Source organism: Hydra vulgaris, chromosome 10 (assembly GCF_038396675.1).
Source record: "Hydra vulgaris chromosome 10, alternate assembly HydraT2T_AEP".
Classification (NCBI taxonomy): Eukaryota; Metazoa; Cnidaria; class Hydrozoa; order Anthoathecata; family Hydridae; genus Hydra; species Hydra vulgaris.
The window spans coordinates 24861456-24879223 of NC_088929.1; the positions used below are offsets into that span (position 1 = coordinate 24861456).

The 17768-nt window shown below is 25.1% G+C and overlaps 1 protein-coding gene across 2 annotated transcripts in view; it reads left to right on the forward strand.

Annotated features, from left to right (window-relative positions):
• LOC100209224 (tyrosine-protein phosphatase non-receptor type 13) overlaps positions 1–17768 on the forward strand; it is a 64509-nt gene that overhangs the window by 30631 nt on the left and 16110 nt on the right. For both annotated transcript variants that reach the window (XM_065807589.1, XM_065807588.1), the window contains 22 exons: positions 36–184; positions 278–366; positions 634–770; positions 1566–1625; positions 1709–1790; positions 1864–1919; positions 1997–2164; positions 2310–2366; positions 2586–2667; positions 2791–2846; positions 7168–7290; positions 8177–8233; positions 8343–8424; positions 8983–9038; positions 9199–9347; positions 10411–10573; positions 12437–12493; positions 12574–12643; positions 12728–12900; positions 16035–16091; positions 16174–16311; positions 17563–17652. In XM_065807589.1, coding sequence (XP_065663661.1) covers positions 36–184; positions 278–366; positions 634–770; positions 1566–1625; positions 1709–1790; positions 1864–1919; positions 1997–2164; positions 2310–2366; positions 2586–2667; positions 2791–2846; positions 7168–7290; positions 8177–8233; positions 8343–8424; positions 8983–9038; positions 9199–9347; positions 10411–10573; positions 12437–12493; positions 12574–12643; positions 12728–12900; positions 16035–16091; positions 16174–16311; positions 17563–17652 — 2151 coding nt within the window. The remainder of the gene's footprint in view (positions 1–35; positions 185–277; positions 367–633; positions 771–1565; positions 1626–1708; positions 1791–1863; positions 1920–1996; positions 2165–2309; positions 2367–2585; positions 2668–2790; positions 2847–7167; positions 7291–8176; positions 8234–8342; positions 8425–8982; positions 9039–9198; positions 9348–10410; positions 10574–12436; positions 12494–12573; positions 12644–12727; positions 12901–16034; positions 16092–16173; positions 16312–17562; positions 17653–17768) is intronic.

Below are 17768 nucleotides of genomic sequence, written 5' to 3' on the forward strand. Positions count from 1 at the left end.
ATATTAGTAGAAAAAAAAAAATTATTTTTCATTAGGAAACGGGGCCAGTACGTAATCCTGTATGTAAATTCCCTTGGTCTAAAGTTAAAAAGATGTCATTTAAACGAAGCAAGTTTATTGTTGAAGCTGATACACCAAATGTCAAATATTCAAAACTAACGTTTTGTACAGCAAGCTACAAAAGGTTTTATATTATAATTTTTTTCATTGCATTTGATTATGACATCCGAACCATGACAATATAAGTTTTTGAAAATCATCTTTTGTTATTATTCAGATCAAGTTATCTTCTCAAAATAAGTTCATCATTTTTTAATTTCCAAATGAAGCTGGCAAGCAAGATTGCTATGTTACCTGAACATCAAAGTAATTTTTAGTATTTAGATTTAATATGTTCATGATTTAATAATTATAATTTTACTATACAATATTTTATCCTAGATTATTTCCCTATTATTTCATTGGTCTTCTTTATAAGCTTTTATCTAAATAACAATTAGATAAAAAATTTTAAAAGAAAAATAGTACTTTATATCTTTATATTTTACCTGTATGTTAAAAGGCATATCCTATAATACTCAGGTGTTTATTGAAAATAATGTTATTTTAAAATTCCACTTAAATCTAATTTAGGCTCAATACCTATTATGCCTGTAGTAATGAATCGCAATGAATCTAGTGTTCCTCCTCCTGAAATTAATTCTCACAATATTCTTTCTGTTCGACAATCAGGATCAAGCAAAGATACTTCAACCATTCCAAAACCAGAGGTGTTTATTTTTATATACAATTTTTACTTGTTATTTCAAAGTATTTAAATATGAAAATTATTAAATATGAAAATATGAAAGTTTATATTACATAATATAAAATAGAGACAAGAAAAAAATATAATAAACATATATTAATTTTTTTTTGGTATTAAATAATTTTTATCGTTTAACATTAAAATTAGTTTAAAATTTTAATATTTCAAGTAGTATATTTAAAGTAGTACATTATAATAGTAATATTTTTGCACAGTACTAATTAACTCCATAATGTTTTATGTTTTATACCATATAAATCAGATATAATTATTGTTTTATCTATTTACCAAAAAGATTTGTCTTTGTTTACCACAAATAATTACCTCTGTTTATGCTTAAACACTAATTAAAATACATAAAGTTCATACTTCAAAATATTGTCTGTACTATTCTATTACACATGTTAAATTAAAAAAAAATTATTGTTTTAGTCGATAGAGATGGAAATAAAGGATTGAAAAACATTTTTATTAATTTTGGAAGAATTTTAAACTTTAAATCTAACAGCAAACTCAAAATAAATGGTAAATTTTTTTAACACAATTTTTTTATTAAATTAGAATAAATAATAAATACAGCGTAAAGATTAACATTAAAATAGTTCTTCAATAAAATAATTATAAAAAATATTTTTTAAAAGTATAGCTATAATAATAAAAACCATTAAAAATTTTAAAAGTTTCATAATTAAACTTTTTACTACAAAGAACGGTGACATATGATGCAAGTTAATTTCTTGATTTTAAAAATATTCAGGTGAAACAGGCAACGATTGACTTGATTAAAAAAGATGGAAGTTTTGGATTTAGTATAGTGGTAAATTAAAAGTTTTATGTTTTTTACATTTAAAATTGAAAAACTTCTTTTAATCAAATTGAGCTGGTTGGATTGTTTTATAGGGAGGAATAGAACTGGGAGGTATATTCGTAAAAGATATTACTCCTGGTGGTCCTGCAGCTCTTTCTCGTCAGATAAATGCTGGTAATTATTTTGATTTCTTTATTTAGTTGTTTTTTTTAAATAATTTTGAAATTATAAATTGTTGTTTCCTAAGGGGATCGAATTGTTCAAATAAACAAAGTCAGTTTTGAAAATGTGACTCGTAGAGAGGTAATTTTTTTTTTTAATGTTTTATATACCTATTTAATTATTGTTGTAATTTTAAAATGAAACTTTTTTTATTAAAGGCTATAAACACATTAAGAAATGCTCCTGATAAATCAAAATTTGTTATTGAATCATTTGGTCGAAATATTATTATTGAAGCTGATGCATCTTTTAATACATCACATGTTATGTCTACGCAATCAATTGCTCAACCACAAATACCTTTTGTACAGAATGAAAGAGAATCTGTAAAAAAAAATATTTTTAATTTTTATACTCTTTATGGTTTTGAATATTTTACTCAAGAGTTTATAGTTGTTATTGTTTAAGATTTTTATTGTTTAGGATTTTTATTGTTTAGGATTTTTATTGTTTAGGATTTTTATTGTTTAGGATTATATTCGAGTGAATCTTGTAAAGCACAATAATACTTTTGGTATTGGATTTACAGTAAGCTTTAAATTTTTAACTAATGATGTTATTCTAATTAATGAACTTGTTTTAGTTTATGAATTGTTTAAACTAAAAATTTTTTTAACTAATAAACTTTTTTTAACTAATGTTATAATAAATAAAGTTGTTCTAACTAAATAAAAATAACTTTTTTTTATGTCATTTAACTATTTTTCTTAAAAGTTTATATCATAATAAAATCTATGTACCTTTGAGGGAGGTCCTGAGCTTGGTGGTGTTTATGTCAAGTCTCTTCTTCCGCATAGTTCCGCTGAAATTGACGGTCGCATAGCAGTTGGTAAATTTTTTTTCTTATTGTCATAATAGTGTCAGTGGTGTACTGGCCATGTCATAATAGTGCTTTGGTTGCAACTTTATGGTTCTTGATTTACATTTACTATTAAAAAATGTTTTTATTTAGGCGATAGATTGGTTGAAATTGACCAGATTAATGTAGAAAATTTTACAAGAAAAAAGGTTTAGTGTTTTTTTTTTTACTTAAGTATATTTCATTATTGTATAATTCTATTTTTGTGATCATCATTTGCTGTCATCATTTGTTACCATATGGTTACGATAGCTGTCATCATTTGTTACCATATGGTTACAATAGCTGTCATCATTTGTTACGATATGGTTACAATAGCTGTCATCATTTGTTACCATATGGTTACGATAGCTGTCATCATTTGTTACCATATGGTTACAATAGCTGTCATCATTTGTTACCATATGGTTACAATAGCTGTCATCGTTTGTTACCTTTTGATTACAGTGGCAGTTATCCACTACAGTGGTAGTTATTCAAGTAATTTCACATTAAATCACTCATTCCATTGAACTGTGTATCTTCTTTTTTGTATTAACGTATTTTGACACATGATTTCTATTTATAAAAAACATTGCATGCAAAATTTCAGCCAAAAGCAATTTTTGGTAAGACCATAAGAACTTCTGGGAGCACCTTAATAACCAAAAAAACACAATTTTAGTATTGACTTGGTTTACCAAAATGATACATACAATCCTGAATGAAAAATGAATGAATGAATGAAAAAGTTTTCATAACATTTTTAAAAAGCATTTTCCTTAATAAAATATGGGAATAACAATGACAAAAAAAAAAAATGTTTTTTATGTTTTTTGATGCATAGTTCAACAATGTTGAATGAGGTCATGCTTAAAAATTAATAAAACAAATACTTTTTTTAAACCCGACTTTGAGATCCAGTAAACACCACTAGATTTGTTCTCTCTACTCTACTTTACCTGGTGTACCAACTCTACCTGGTGTAATAACTACCTAGTGGAACTATATCTGGCATAAAAACTCTATCAGGTAGAGTTGTTACATTATTGTACCTTTCATGTTGTTCTTCACATTGCAACTGTAAGTCTGATCTTTTTATGTGATAAAGTAAGCAACCTTGATTTTCTCTATACAAAATTCATACGTGGCTTCTGATCGGATAATTTGGTTTCAATATGGTTGTTTTTTTAACTTTCTTGTGCTGTCAATCTTTTCATTTTACTGTCAATCAATTGCAAGATGAATTTCCTTGTGATGTAGCAAAAAAGTTTCATTTACTTTAAAGGCCAATTTGCCCCCTAGTAGAGGAAAAATTTTTCAGAAGCTTTTACAATCTTAGCCCCTGGCATAGATTGTAAAAGCTTTTTTTATTTTTGTACTGCCTAGCACAAACATCAGTGAATAAATGTAATTTAGACATATTGAAAAATTTTTTTTTTTTTTAATTTTTTTGTTGACTGGTTCTTTACAGAGCAATCATCACACAGTGCTAGTGTTTATTTTTTGTTTTCTTTTGACAAAACAGTTTTTAAAAATAAACTTATGTACATTTGTACATAAAAAGAGTTTCAAAAAAGTGTTTTTAATTAAAATACTTTTTTGAAAAGACTATTAACCAAATGAACTTTTAACAAAGTCAAAAGTTAGTTGGTTTTCTATATATAATATTAAAAAGTAATTTACATTGAACTATATAGTAAATTTTACCTAAAAAAAAACCACCTTGCAGTTTTACTGCCATTTTTCTCTTCATCTGCTTAGGAACAATTCCGTGCTCACGTTAATGCTTTTAAATTCGAGAAAACAGAACTTTACGGTACTTACATTTTTTAATGTTATATACATTTCACCAATATTTAAGCATATACTAGTATTATGTTGTTTTGTTGATAAGAACACAAATTGAATGTCTACCACTAACACTTAGGAAAATGCATTTCTTAAGTCTGAATGAAGCAATTTTTGACTAGTTAATTTAAATATCTAGATTTTTTCTTTGTATGTTTTTTTAAATTGTTTTTTTGTTTTTTTTTTCTGATGCTATGATAATCTTTTTTACCTTGGCACAATAATAATTGATCAATCAACACAATAATAATTGCTTTAGTCATAAAACATTTTAATGGAATCTTTAGCTTTAAAACATTTGAACAGAATCTTCACAAAAATAAAACTTTAATCTAATATAATGGACCTAACAAATCCTTTTATTTACCCTAACAATCCTTTTTTTTTGTTAAAAACCTTTACCAGGCATTCTGTACATGCAAAGTACATTAATTTGCATCTCTAATTTTAATCAACTTAAAATTAGAATTAAGATTAAAATTAGAAATGTAAACTAATGTACTTTGGGGGTGTGAGTTTAAGAAGTTAAACAATAAATTAGGGGGGGTGACTTTAAGAAGCTGAACAATAGTTCATTTGTCAGAACACATAATTTTCTTTTTTATCCATAATCTCATTAAAAAAAAAATTTTTATGCTATTTGTTTTATTACATATTTTTTCTGAGGGAACATAAATATGACATTTTTTCTGAAGTTAGTAGACATGACATTTTTTCTGAGGAAACATAGACATGACTTCTGTTTTTTACCATTTCATTTTTTTATGCAACTTTTCGTTTAAGATTTTGAACTTGAAGAAAGTTTTGAGTGAGATTTAAAAGAGAAAAATAAATATAAAAGAAATATAAACTCTTGAAGATTATCTTTGTTAACCTAAATATTTTGAATGATGATAACACAAAATCCTCATACTGTTCATCTTGATTTGAGTTCCTCTTCTGTAAGATCTTCTTATTTGGTAATCTTTTGTTTACAAGGTTTGCAAAGTTTATTCCTAGGAGCATTGTTCTACTATTTCTAATCATGACATTTTTTTCAATTGTAACTACATTAGGATTTTCTACAAATAAGGAAATCAAATGACTTAAAATTTAAATATAATAATTGTAGTGTAAAAAACTTGTCTGTAAATATATTATCATATATACAAAATGATTACATATTTACACTGTATATGATATACAATGTAAATGTATAACTATTTTGTTCTTTATTGTTAAAAGCTGCAATACCATCTCATTGGCCTTTCAATGCCTCTTATGACATTATTAAGATGCCAACAGAACACCTCTTAATATAATAAATTACTTGGTATGAACAGTAAGTTGAAACTTCAAACAAATGAATAATACTTTACTTTCATTAGAAAATATATTTTTAAAGTAAAGATATCTTTTACCTTTTTAAGTTGTTTTTTTTTTTTTGTATATAGTTTTACACTTGCAGAAATTGTTAATTTTGTTTAAAAAAACTTTAAAAAATAATTGTTGCTCTTCAACTGTACTTTCTATAAACTATGTAATTGCCTATATTTAAAAAACAAATACACATCAATATTGCACTTTTTATGTAAATACAAAACAAGATATGTTTTTATATAAATACAAAACAGGATGTGTTTTTATATAAATACAAAACAGGATGTGTTTTTATATAAATACAAAACAGGATGTGTTTTTATATAAATACAAAACAGGATGTGTTTTTATATAAATACAAAACAGGATGTGTTTTTCAGTTGTTAAGATAAAAGTTGTCACATCTAATTATGCAAGAAATATTAAATTTTTTTTTGTTCTTTTTCTGAAGAGTCTATAAACCTTGTTTAATACTAAATCGGAATTTTATTTATTTTTTTAGTAATTTATGGAAGTATGTGTCTGTTGTTTGAATTTTAGTACTGTATATTTCTATTGTTTTTCCAGTTAGAAATTAATAACTTTAAATTAATAACTATTAAACGGAAACAAAAAAAAATTATATGGGGATGTTAGAAGATATTTAAACCTAAAATTGAGTTGTGTAAAAGAATTTTTTTCTAATTTTTTAAGCATGTTTTCTTCATATTTTAGCATTTTAAGTTTATTTTTGAATTCTGCATTAAAAAAGCATCTCGGGAACCATTCAATATGGGCTTAAATTTTCATGCTACAAAGAAAAGTGTGAACTTTTCTTTGTAGCTTGCAATAGCCAAAGAATTTTTAAGAAAATATGAGGACCCATGGTTTATAATTTTCTAAAATTTGAGTGATTTTATGTGAAGTTACATTACTTTCATTTAAATTAGTGAAAGTTATTCGTTACAGTGATAGCTGTTCGTTACAAAAACAGTTATGCATTACAATAAGCCATTTATAATGGTGACAGTCCTGACAGTCAGATATTTAAATAAAAAGTTCAAATATTTACACAAACGCCATGGTGAAACAGAATTAAAGTCACAAACAGCTTAAGTTACTTTTTAGAATAAAACCTCATCAATAATTGAGTAACTTTTTTATTGACACATTTTTTATTAACATCATCAGGTTGATTAAAAATATATGTATAAAAAGTATATTGTTAATGATCAAGTTTACCTGATTTTTAATAAGTTGAAAAGTAAATTTTTTTGTTTAATTTTTTTATTCTTTTTATAGATTCAAGATTTTTTGAAGCAAGCCCAGGGACATGTTAGCATTGTTGTTGAGCGTTACAAGCAGTTACCATTTGCTGGTGGATTGATGCACATTGATAGAGAAAAAGTTTTAAGATCAAGTCCTGTAAGATGATTTTATTTATTTGTTTCTATATATTAAATACAACCAATTTTACTCGTTACAATAGTTGAACACAGAGTTCATCTGTTGTAAACTGTATTTATGTTAAAAAATACATCATTATATATGTACAGAGAACATCAAATATGGAAAGTTTTAAGTGAAAAGATTTTAAATTATAAGGTCTTTCCTTTTTAAGGTTATTTTTACTGAGCCTCGTGGTTCTTTACCATTTACAATTTTAAAAACTAGTGATTAAGTTTTGTATATAAATTATTATTTTAGATTTTATTGCATAAAAGCTATGGTTATTTAACATGGAATAAAATAATTAATTTTTTTACGGTTTTTAAAAATGATTTTTATTTGAAATTTTTTATAAAATATAATTATTTTTTCAATTTTTTGTAATTTTACTTCTAAGACCCAACATGATGTATTTTTGAAGAAATGTTTTTTTGATAATAGTTGGGACCTGTCTGATGTTTAAGGGTCTTGGGTGACCCCTGAAAAAAATTTTTGTTTAAAAATTTTTTAAATACAGTATTATTTTATTGTATAGAACACATTTAGTTTTTGGGAGCAGACATTTTCAAAAAAAGTTGTTTTTATGCCCACGCCAGTATATATATATATACACACACACGCACACACATTTATATTTCCATTTAAATGTGTGTATATATATATATATATATATATATATATATATATATATATATATATATATATATATATATATATATATATATATAGTATATATATATATATATAATATATATATATATACATATATATATATATATTATATATATATATATATTATATATATATATATATTATATATATATACATATACATGTATATATATACACATTTATTTATTTAGAATTTCATCTCAATAACACTGAATAAAAAGAATGACAGTCTTGGATTTAGTATCACTGTAAGTTTCTTTCTTACTATATTTTGACTGGATTCAAAAATTTTTGATTAGGAATTGTTTGAAAGATTTGTTTTTATATTAATTTTATTTTGTGGCTCAAATGTTTTAGGGGGGCTTGGACTTAGGTGGTATATTTGTAAAATATCTAAACCCCAATGGACCAGCAGCATGCGATAAAAGATTGGAAATAGGTAATTAGTTAATTGAAAACTTTTTAATATAAAAAATTTTGTAAATGATAACATTTTTGAAAATTTTATTAATTGTAAATCTTACATTTCAATATTTTCTGCATTTTTACTGGTTATCTTTAATCTATTTCTGCATTTTTACTGGTTATCTGTTATCTGTTTCCTCAAAATTCACATTTGATACTCTAAAATTTTTGACATCTTTTTTTAATTTATCTCTTTTCACTCTAGTACTAACTTTTGCTTTTGATAACTCATAAATCCAGTCTCTGACGCCATCCAATTATATCTCTGAGCACTATATCCTAATTTAATTACATCTTTAGGCCTCATATACAGTATCTTATGTCAAAGTTTACTTATCTTACTTCTTACAAAAATTGTAATCAAAAATTCTTTTAATTAAATATGGTTAAATTTTTTTAAAAGAGGTTAAATAATGAAATTACATTAGAATTTTTTTGAGTTGTGAAAAATAATGTTGTCTATGAATGACTTACATTTTCTAAAAAGAGATGTGTTGTGATTGTAAACAATGTTTTTTTTTTTTTTTTAAAGGAGATCGTGTTGTGGGCGTAAATGATATAAGCCTTGAAACTGTTAGTAGGCAAAAGGTTAAGGTTTATTGTTTACTTTTTTGATATTTTATTACGTTATATTTATAAGATCATTTTCAGCTTTTAGGAATTACATTTGTAAACTTTATCAGCTTGATTACTTGGATTTTATTTTTTGATTTATTTATTAACAAAAAGTTTTTACTTTTTGTTTTAGGCACTTGAAATTCTTCGAAATGCAACTTCTCCAGTCAATTTAATTATTGAAAAATGTGTTACTCCAGGAATTCCCTTACTAAATAATGGAACAAAACTAATGAGATCAGACTCTATAAAATCACTTCCAGCTCAAGCAATGCATCAGAGGTCTGACAAATTATTTTTAATTCTTTCAATAACAAAGTTACAAATAAATAAACTAAATGTTTTAAATTAATATTTATCAATTTAATAAATTAATTAATAGATAAAATGTAGAAAAAATATGTATAAAAAGAAAAGTATCAGATAGAATATAAAGTTGAAAAAAAAGTTATCTGATAGAAAAAAAAAATAATATAAATCTATTTTTATAAATTTATTTGTAAATAAATTATAAATAAATTATAAATCAAATAAAGTATATAAAATAAAATAAAAACTATAAAAATATATAAAACTATAAAATGATATTAAAAAAAAAAAAAAAAAAAACAGTTACAAGCTAACAAATGAAAGTAGTGTTCTAAGCCTATTGAAAAGTATAAATATATAGGTTCATGAAAAACTAGCCTAAAAATATAACAATGCACATAACCTTAGGTTAAAGTTTTGTCCTTCCCAAGAACTTGAACCCTGAGTTCAGCCATCCAGAGTTCATTTCAGTGGTATCTTTATTTTAAAAAGAAATTTTTAATATAAATTAATGTAGAGTGCTCAGTTCTTAATTCTGGTGATGACGTGGTCAAGCCAGTTCAATATGTGTTACAAAGATAAGTGGTTCATGCAGGTGTTTACTTGCTGACCTATTATTCAGCTTGTGTGGTATCCAAATACCAAAGCTTGGAAGTCTTTTCCATTTTGTGCAAGTGGTATTCTATAGTATAATGAACCCATACAAGTTTGGTTTGCTTTCAGCACCTAGTGGAACCAATATTTCAGGCCAATTCAGGTCGTTTATATACTAAATTCATGGGAACTTATTAAAGTTTCCAGAAATTTCTAGAAACGTTTTGGAAAGATTGCTCCTTACTTATCAGCCAACCTGATATTTCAGAAATACCTGAGAAGTTCTTTTTATTACCATTGTATTATTTTAGAAATGCTTATCAATTTATTTTATCTTATATCTAATAAGGTTTTAGAGATTAGATTTAAAAATGTATTATTTTTAATAGTTTTTTAAATATACTTTGTTGTGTTTTCATTTTTCTGTTTGATTTTTATTTAGACAAAACATTGCAACACAATCACGTAATCTTAACTTCTCTATGCAACATTTAGCAAATGCAATATCTGGCGTTCCACCAAACATAAACCAATTAAATACTCATGATATGAATGCAAATTACAATGAATCTTCAAAAATTATTCCACCAAACAAACCTGCTAAAGTAAGTTTCACTAAAGTATTGTTAGCATAATGATATTAAAATTATTATAATGTTAAGGAAATAATTATTTAAGTAAAAATTTTTTAATCTTTGTTTAATGAAATATTGTAAAAAAAAAAAAGTATTGTCAATTTTCCCTAAGAACTCTAAAACTTTATTAACTAAAGTGTATAAATCTTGGGTGTAAGTATTCATTTGAATTTGGAGCCCTAAATAAGCTTATTGAAGTTAAGTTAACCATTTATTTGACCATTATAAAAGTTTTTTTTTATATCAAGAAAACAAGTTTTGGTTCTAATGAATTAATAAAAGTGATTTAAAAGTATACTAAAGTTGTTTTCACCAGAGACAAAAATAACATAATAAAGCAAGTGGCATAAAGTGGTAAAGGTTGTGGTATATGTAAATAAAGTAGTAAATGTTTTTTGAGTTTATAAAATGGTAAAGGTTGTGTTATGTGTGTATAAAGTGGTTTATTAATATTTTTGGCATTTTGTATATGACAAGCTATTTCAAATATTAACGACTCTGCAGGAATAATAATATTTGCCAACATTGAGTTTATATTTTTGTTTGCATAGCTTTTAGTTATGATCAGAGACAATCAGAGGCAAGAGGGGGGGGGATGTGCATAGCATTAAGTTATGATCTTAAGTATAGTTGTTCATCAACCACAATTGTTAATTGGTGCTGTGATAAGACTAGTGAATGAAATATTTTAAATTTGTTTTAAAATATTTTAAATTTGAATAGTAGGTTATGAATGCACCACTTGGATCACAACACTTTTTTTTCGTTTGGAATATAAAGTTATAGTTTTTTTATTTTTTTGGGTAAAATTAATATTTTTACAAGTTAAATTTTTTATTTAAATTTTTTTTTTAATTTTACAAGTATGTGTTTTACAAGTATGTGTTTTAACAAAATGTAAAATTTTTAGGTTTTTTTTTTTAGTGAAAAAATGTACCATATTTCACTAAAACAAAAAACTTAGTTTTATGAACCATGATTATTATATGTTTTCATTCTGTTGGAAGTCTCTAATTCTTATATAAACACTTTATTAATTTAACTTTTTATTTAAATTAAATTAACAAGCAGTTGAACATTTGAATAAGTAGTTAAATTCTCAAGTTAAATTAATTACAAGTAATAAATATATATTTTTTAAATTATATATATATAATAAATATATATATTTTTTAAATTGTCAAGCTGCAATTACTTGCAATTACTGGTTGGTTAGCAAATTGTAGTTTTAGCAAAAATTTATTTTAAATATTTGACATTTCTTGAATATTTTTGCCTCTTTTTTATAACAATATGTTATAATTCTTTCCTTAACATAACATAACATAAACATAACATAACATAAACTATATTGAGCTTAAATAGTTTTTATTAAGACTCATTGTAATTCCCTCCTTATCATAAAATGTTGAGCTGAATCTTAATTGCTCTCATTTGCATTCATGTTTAACAATATTTAAATAAGAATTTAAATATTTAATTAAACATTTTTTCCAATATTTTCAAAATATATAAAAACAAAAACTTAAAAGCTCGATTTAAAACTAATTATTATTTTTTAGTTCATTTTTACAACATTTTCATTACTGATACTTGTAACATATCTAAAGTTTAATTTAATTTTTTTTTTTTTATTTAAATTAAACTTTAAAAAAAAAAAATTAAAATTTTTTTTTTTTAAATATGTACTATATAGACAGAATAATTTTTTAATCTACATATTGATAATTTCATATCAACAATTTTTCATGCAGAGTAATGAAAAAAAATCTGTGCCCCAACCCTCTATTAATGTAGCAGCAACAAAATATACAGGATACAACTTTTGTTTAGGAGGTATTCGTTGTTGACTTGACAAAGAAAAATGGATGTTTTGGAATAAGCTTAACAGTAAGTTAACTTTAAAATTTTTTTATAATCTGCTTTATGATGTTAAAATTTTTTATTAAGTATATCTGAATCATTTAAAGGGTGGTGTAGAAGTAGGAGGTATATTTGTGAAAGCACTTAAACCTGGTACACATCCAAGTATACAAAAAGGTCTGTTTTTTTTTTGCTTTTTAGGAAAGACAAAAAAAGTTAGAAAATTTATTTTATTAAATTTTTTGTTTCTAAATTATTTAGGTGATCGTGTTATTGAGATAAATGCTCGGCGCATGGAAGGTCTATCTGGGGCAGAAGCTATCAACTGGTTAAAGTTGTCAGGCAATACAGCTACTTTTATATTAGAACGATATCTGTATCAACCACATGTTGAGAGTCCTCTACAGCTCTCTCAGTTTTCAAGTTTTGATGGGGTAAATTGGCAATATTTGTTGTTGTTTTTTTATTGAATTGAAAGGAATTTTTTAATGACTTTTTTGTTTAATCAACTTGACAACTTTTTCAAATATAGACATATTATAAAGAAAACATGTCATTAAACAATGTTGCATTAAAAACAGTTTAATAATTATAAATATGTTTAAATCTTAACTTTTGACTTTTTTAAAGAATTTTTCACAGATATTCATTATTTAATAGAAATAGTGTTGGACGGGTACATGATGGGTGGAGGGGTTTATTTGATATAATCAAAGTAAGAAACAAATAACTTGATGAAGTCATATTATTGGTAGGTATAAAAATAAAAATAAATTTAACTAAAAACCATCAACTGAAAGTTCCAATTTATTTTTAACACTAGAGTTAATCAATTTTTTTTAACACATTGCAGTCATAGCATTTGTGACACAGATTGTAGTCACAGTATTGATACATACATATATGTATATGATATATACATATATGTATGGTATATACCAGGATTCCTACAGAGCCAGATTTCCTGTTTTTTGTTTTTTTTATAGTCAGTTTTTTCCATTTTTGTCAGTTTTTAAGGTAATAGCCTATTTTTTTAAAGTCTGATTGTTTTTATTTATAAAAATATTTGTTTTATGGATTTATGAGGCATGCCTTTAATTTACTATCAAAATATAACTTTTAGTTTTGCCAAGTAATACTATTTAAATATTTATTACAGAGCTTATAGTGTTTTGCATTTTGTGTTCTAAAGCCTCACTCTAAATAATTTATATTAAATCTTAATAACTTTATTTCCATTTTTAGGATAAAAAAGTTTAAAATAAATATGTAAAGTAATAAGTTTTTCAATTAAAATTTACTAATTTTATTTTAGGTTTAATTAGATTGTTAAAACATGCAAATGTTATAAATTTATTTTAGGTTTAATTAGATTGTTAAAACATGCAAATGTTATAAATTTATTTTAGGTTTAATTAGATTGTTAAAACATGCAAATGTTATAAATTTATTTTAGGTTTAATTAGATTGTTAAAACATGCAAATGTTATAAATTTATTTTAGGTTTAATTAGATTGTTAAAACATGCAAATGTTATAAATTTATTTTAGGTTTAATTAGATTGTTAAAACATGCAAATGTTATAAATTTCTTGTATTTATTTTATTTCGTGCTTTATGTTAAACATGAATATTTCAATTATAGTAATAAGTATGAATTATGAAAGAATGATGGAAGAAGAAGAGTTTATTTTTAAAGTTTAACATCTATGTTTTCACACTTGTGTGGGTTGGATGGATTTCCATATAGCAATGTTCTAAATTAAATGAAATTTTTAATAAGCTCCTTTCTAGTGTAACCTAACCTAGTGTAGCCTGTTTTGCAGATCAGGACTTGGTATTTTTATGTGATACTACAACTGTCAAGATTGCCATCCAACGTTACAAGATCCCACTACCAGTTTTATTGGAGGAAGTGGGTGGCTGGGGGTTATATCAGAGTTTTGCTCATGATAGGTATGTTGGCTTCACCACAGCTAAAGAGCTTTTTCTACCCCATATGAAACTGGTTCTACAGAATCATCATTAGAAATCTCTTTCAATATAAAAGTTTTAAATAGAATGGTTACACTTAGATTTAGACTCTGCTATGTTAATATAAACATTTTAGGCAAGCAGGAATACAATTTTTTTTTTTTTTTTTCAGTTATATTTACTTAAACTTATTTTATGTAAATTTTTCATTATTAGAAAGACCAAGTTTCAATCATCCTGGAAAAAGAGCTATTCATGGATAAAAGCTTCTAATAAGTCTATTAACCATGGGTTTTGTAGATTTCGTTTTGCGGACATGACCATTTCAGCTGGTGTGACCCAGCTTAATCTTCATTTGAGGTCAAAGAAACAAAAAAAAAAATACAAAATCAGCTAAGTTTGTGACAAGTTTTAACTCTAAAGTTTTAACTTCTTTTAAATTCACAAAAAGCATGATATTGAGCACCAAAGAGCAAGTAGTTATGGCTGATATTGTTCATTAGACATTATTGATTCCAACTGTGCACTTACTGCAGCTGATATTGACTATGCTAAATGACCCTTTTTTTTTTTTTGGTATGTTTTAGCAATTTTAAAATCCAGAAGGGTTTTAAAATTGCTAAAGCATACCAAAAAAAGTTGGATAAGCTGGAGTATATGATTCAGATTAGAATAGCCCCTTGTATTCAAAAAGTTATTTAAAATGAGTTGAAATGTTTATCTTTCACATTCCTATTTGATGAAAAAACTGCATTACAGAATAGCGCCTTGTATTCAAAAAGTTATTTAAAATGAATTGAAATGTTCATCTTTCACATTCTGATTTTATGAAACAACTGCATTAAAAACAAACAGAAAGTATTTGGACCAATAAGCATTTGATTTGCACAGTTTTTTTTTAATTTTCTGCATTAAGTATTGAAAAATTTTTTGCCATGGAATAATAATTCACTAGCTACAAGGACAATTGTGTTGAGACATGTCTCAATTTGTTAAATAAGCAAGATGTGTTAGTGAGAATAATTGAGTTTGACAACTTGTAAGAATACTTTTTAAAAGATTTGCCAAATCAAAAAGAGTTCAATGATAAACCAAATATTGTAACAACAAAGGTACATCAATCTTGATACATCAAAGGTTGTATCAAGAAAGCACTAAAGTGTACATTTTTATTGCTTATGTTTTTAAAGGCTTTACAGTTGCATTAGAAACAAAACAGCCAGTGATTACATTCCTGTTCCTAAAGATGCAGAAAATAAATGGTTTGCTCTCAATGTTTGCTATTAAGGATGTTATTCTGCAGCCATCCAAACAAAACCTATATCAAAGTTTTAAAAGCTTAATAAAATTATAAATTGAGAGCAAGAAAATAAACATTGTCATTCCTATTTCACTATATCCTTTATTTCATTATATCTTCTATTACATTATTGTTTGCATTAAATATATTAGTAAAGTTGAAAAAATAGTTGTGGTAACCCAAAAAAAAATACTTTCATATCAATAATACTAATGAATAAAATATACTGAAGCTTTTTGATAAAAATGAAAGAAAATCTTTCATTTTTTTCCAAATGCTTTTAAAAATTTTTCAGGATGTTTTGCAACTCCAGCTTCAGAGAAGAAACAATTCATTCGGTTTATGTCTGGCGGTAAAATATATTTTATATATGTATTTTAGTTATATATGTTAATTAATTATTGTTATTTTTAAATAATTTTAAATTTTTTTAGGATATTCCTGATCATCGTGGAGTTTTTATAAAAAATATCATGCAAGGAGGAAGTGCTGAGTCTGATGGAAGATTAGAGAGAGGTGATCGACTACTTGAGATTAATGGTATAAACCTTGATGGATTAAACAAAAATCAGGTAATAAATCAAATTCACATTAATTTTTTAAATAATTGTTAAATCAGATCAGGTCAGGTGCAGAATCATTATGACCCTGCTACTGATAACATGTAATCCAATATAGACTCTCACATACCCAGCTACTGATAACATGTAATATAATATAGACTGTCACTTAACCTGCCTCGTAGGACTTGCTTTTTTTATCAGACTAGAAGTAGTTAAATTTGACTTGAGTTTCTCTTATCTTTGCACCTTTTCTTTAACAGGATGACACAGATGTAAACTTGTATTACGTTGTTACCCTGCTTAGGATGATAAATGATAAACTATCTTGACTCTACTCATGGGTTTTTTGACTTTGTCTCCTGAAAAGAAGCTATACAACTTTTTCATAAAAAAGTTTGCTCAGTTTCTCCTTGTTCTCCTTTAGGTAGTTCAGATGCTAAGATCTCACTAAATATTTTATTTTGAGCTTTTTTCTACATCTATGACTTCTTCTTACTACCTTAATGTTGACTAGGATTCTTTTTTATTCATGATATCTTGCATGATTTTTTTTTACTCTGGATATTTTACATGACCATCCTATATAATCTCCTTGCTTCTGGTAAGAATGAAAGATTTTTATCCTTCTTGCTAATTTTAAATCAATTCTCACTCATACTTCATAGTTTTCTCCTTGTGCAGCTTCGTGTGCAGCTTCATGCGCAGCTTCTTGTTTAATTTTTCTTTATTTCTAATTTTAATCTTTTTCTTTTTAATCTTTTTTATAAAAAAACTCTTGAAATTAAAGAAAATGCAAAAAAATGTCTGATGCCATTATTCTCAGAATACTAAATCTTGTGTTTATCTTAAAAGTTATGTTGTAGAGGAAAATATTTAAAAATGTCTGTAACAATAGCAAGTTTAATCATAATTAAATAATTTTTATTTATCTTATTAACCCTTTAAAATTAGGCAGAGCTATTTACAAAAAACTTTTTTTCTCTAATTTATCTTTTAATGGAAACGAATACATTACTGTTCCGGTAATTGTTCCTTCATACTCAATATCAAAATGCTTTTGTCCTCAAACATCAATGCTTCAGAACTTCCTCATAAAGTATAAAGACATGCTTTATACATACAGTTTACAGTTTTTTATGTCTTCTGTCAACCATTTTCTTTGCTTCTTCTTTGGTTACTGTAAATTATTTTCTTTGCTTAAAAATAGCAATTAAAAAAATTAATAGTTTTTTTTTTATAAAAATAAAACATTTTTTTTAGGTCAATGATTTATTAAAGCAGTCACCAACAACTTTATATCTTTTAGTGGAAAAATCTTATGTTGCTGATAACTTACGTATTTTGGATAAGGTATTTTTATTTTAGTAGTTGACTAAAATGTGTGAATAGATGATTGGAGAATTCTAACAGTAACTTTTAAACTTTTCAATTATTACTTTCAATTGATAAAATTGTTTTTTGGTCAT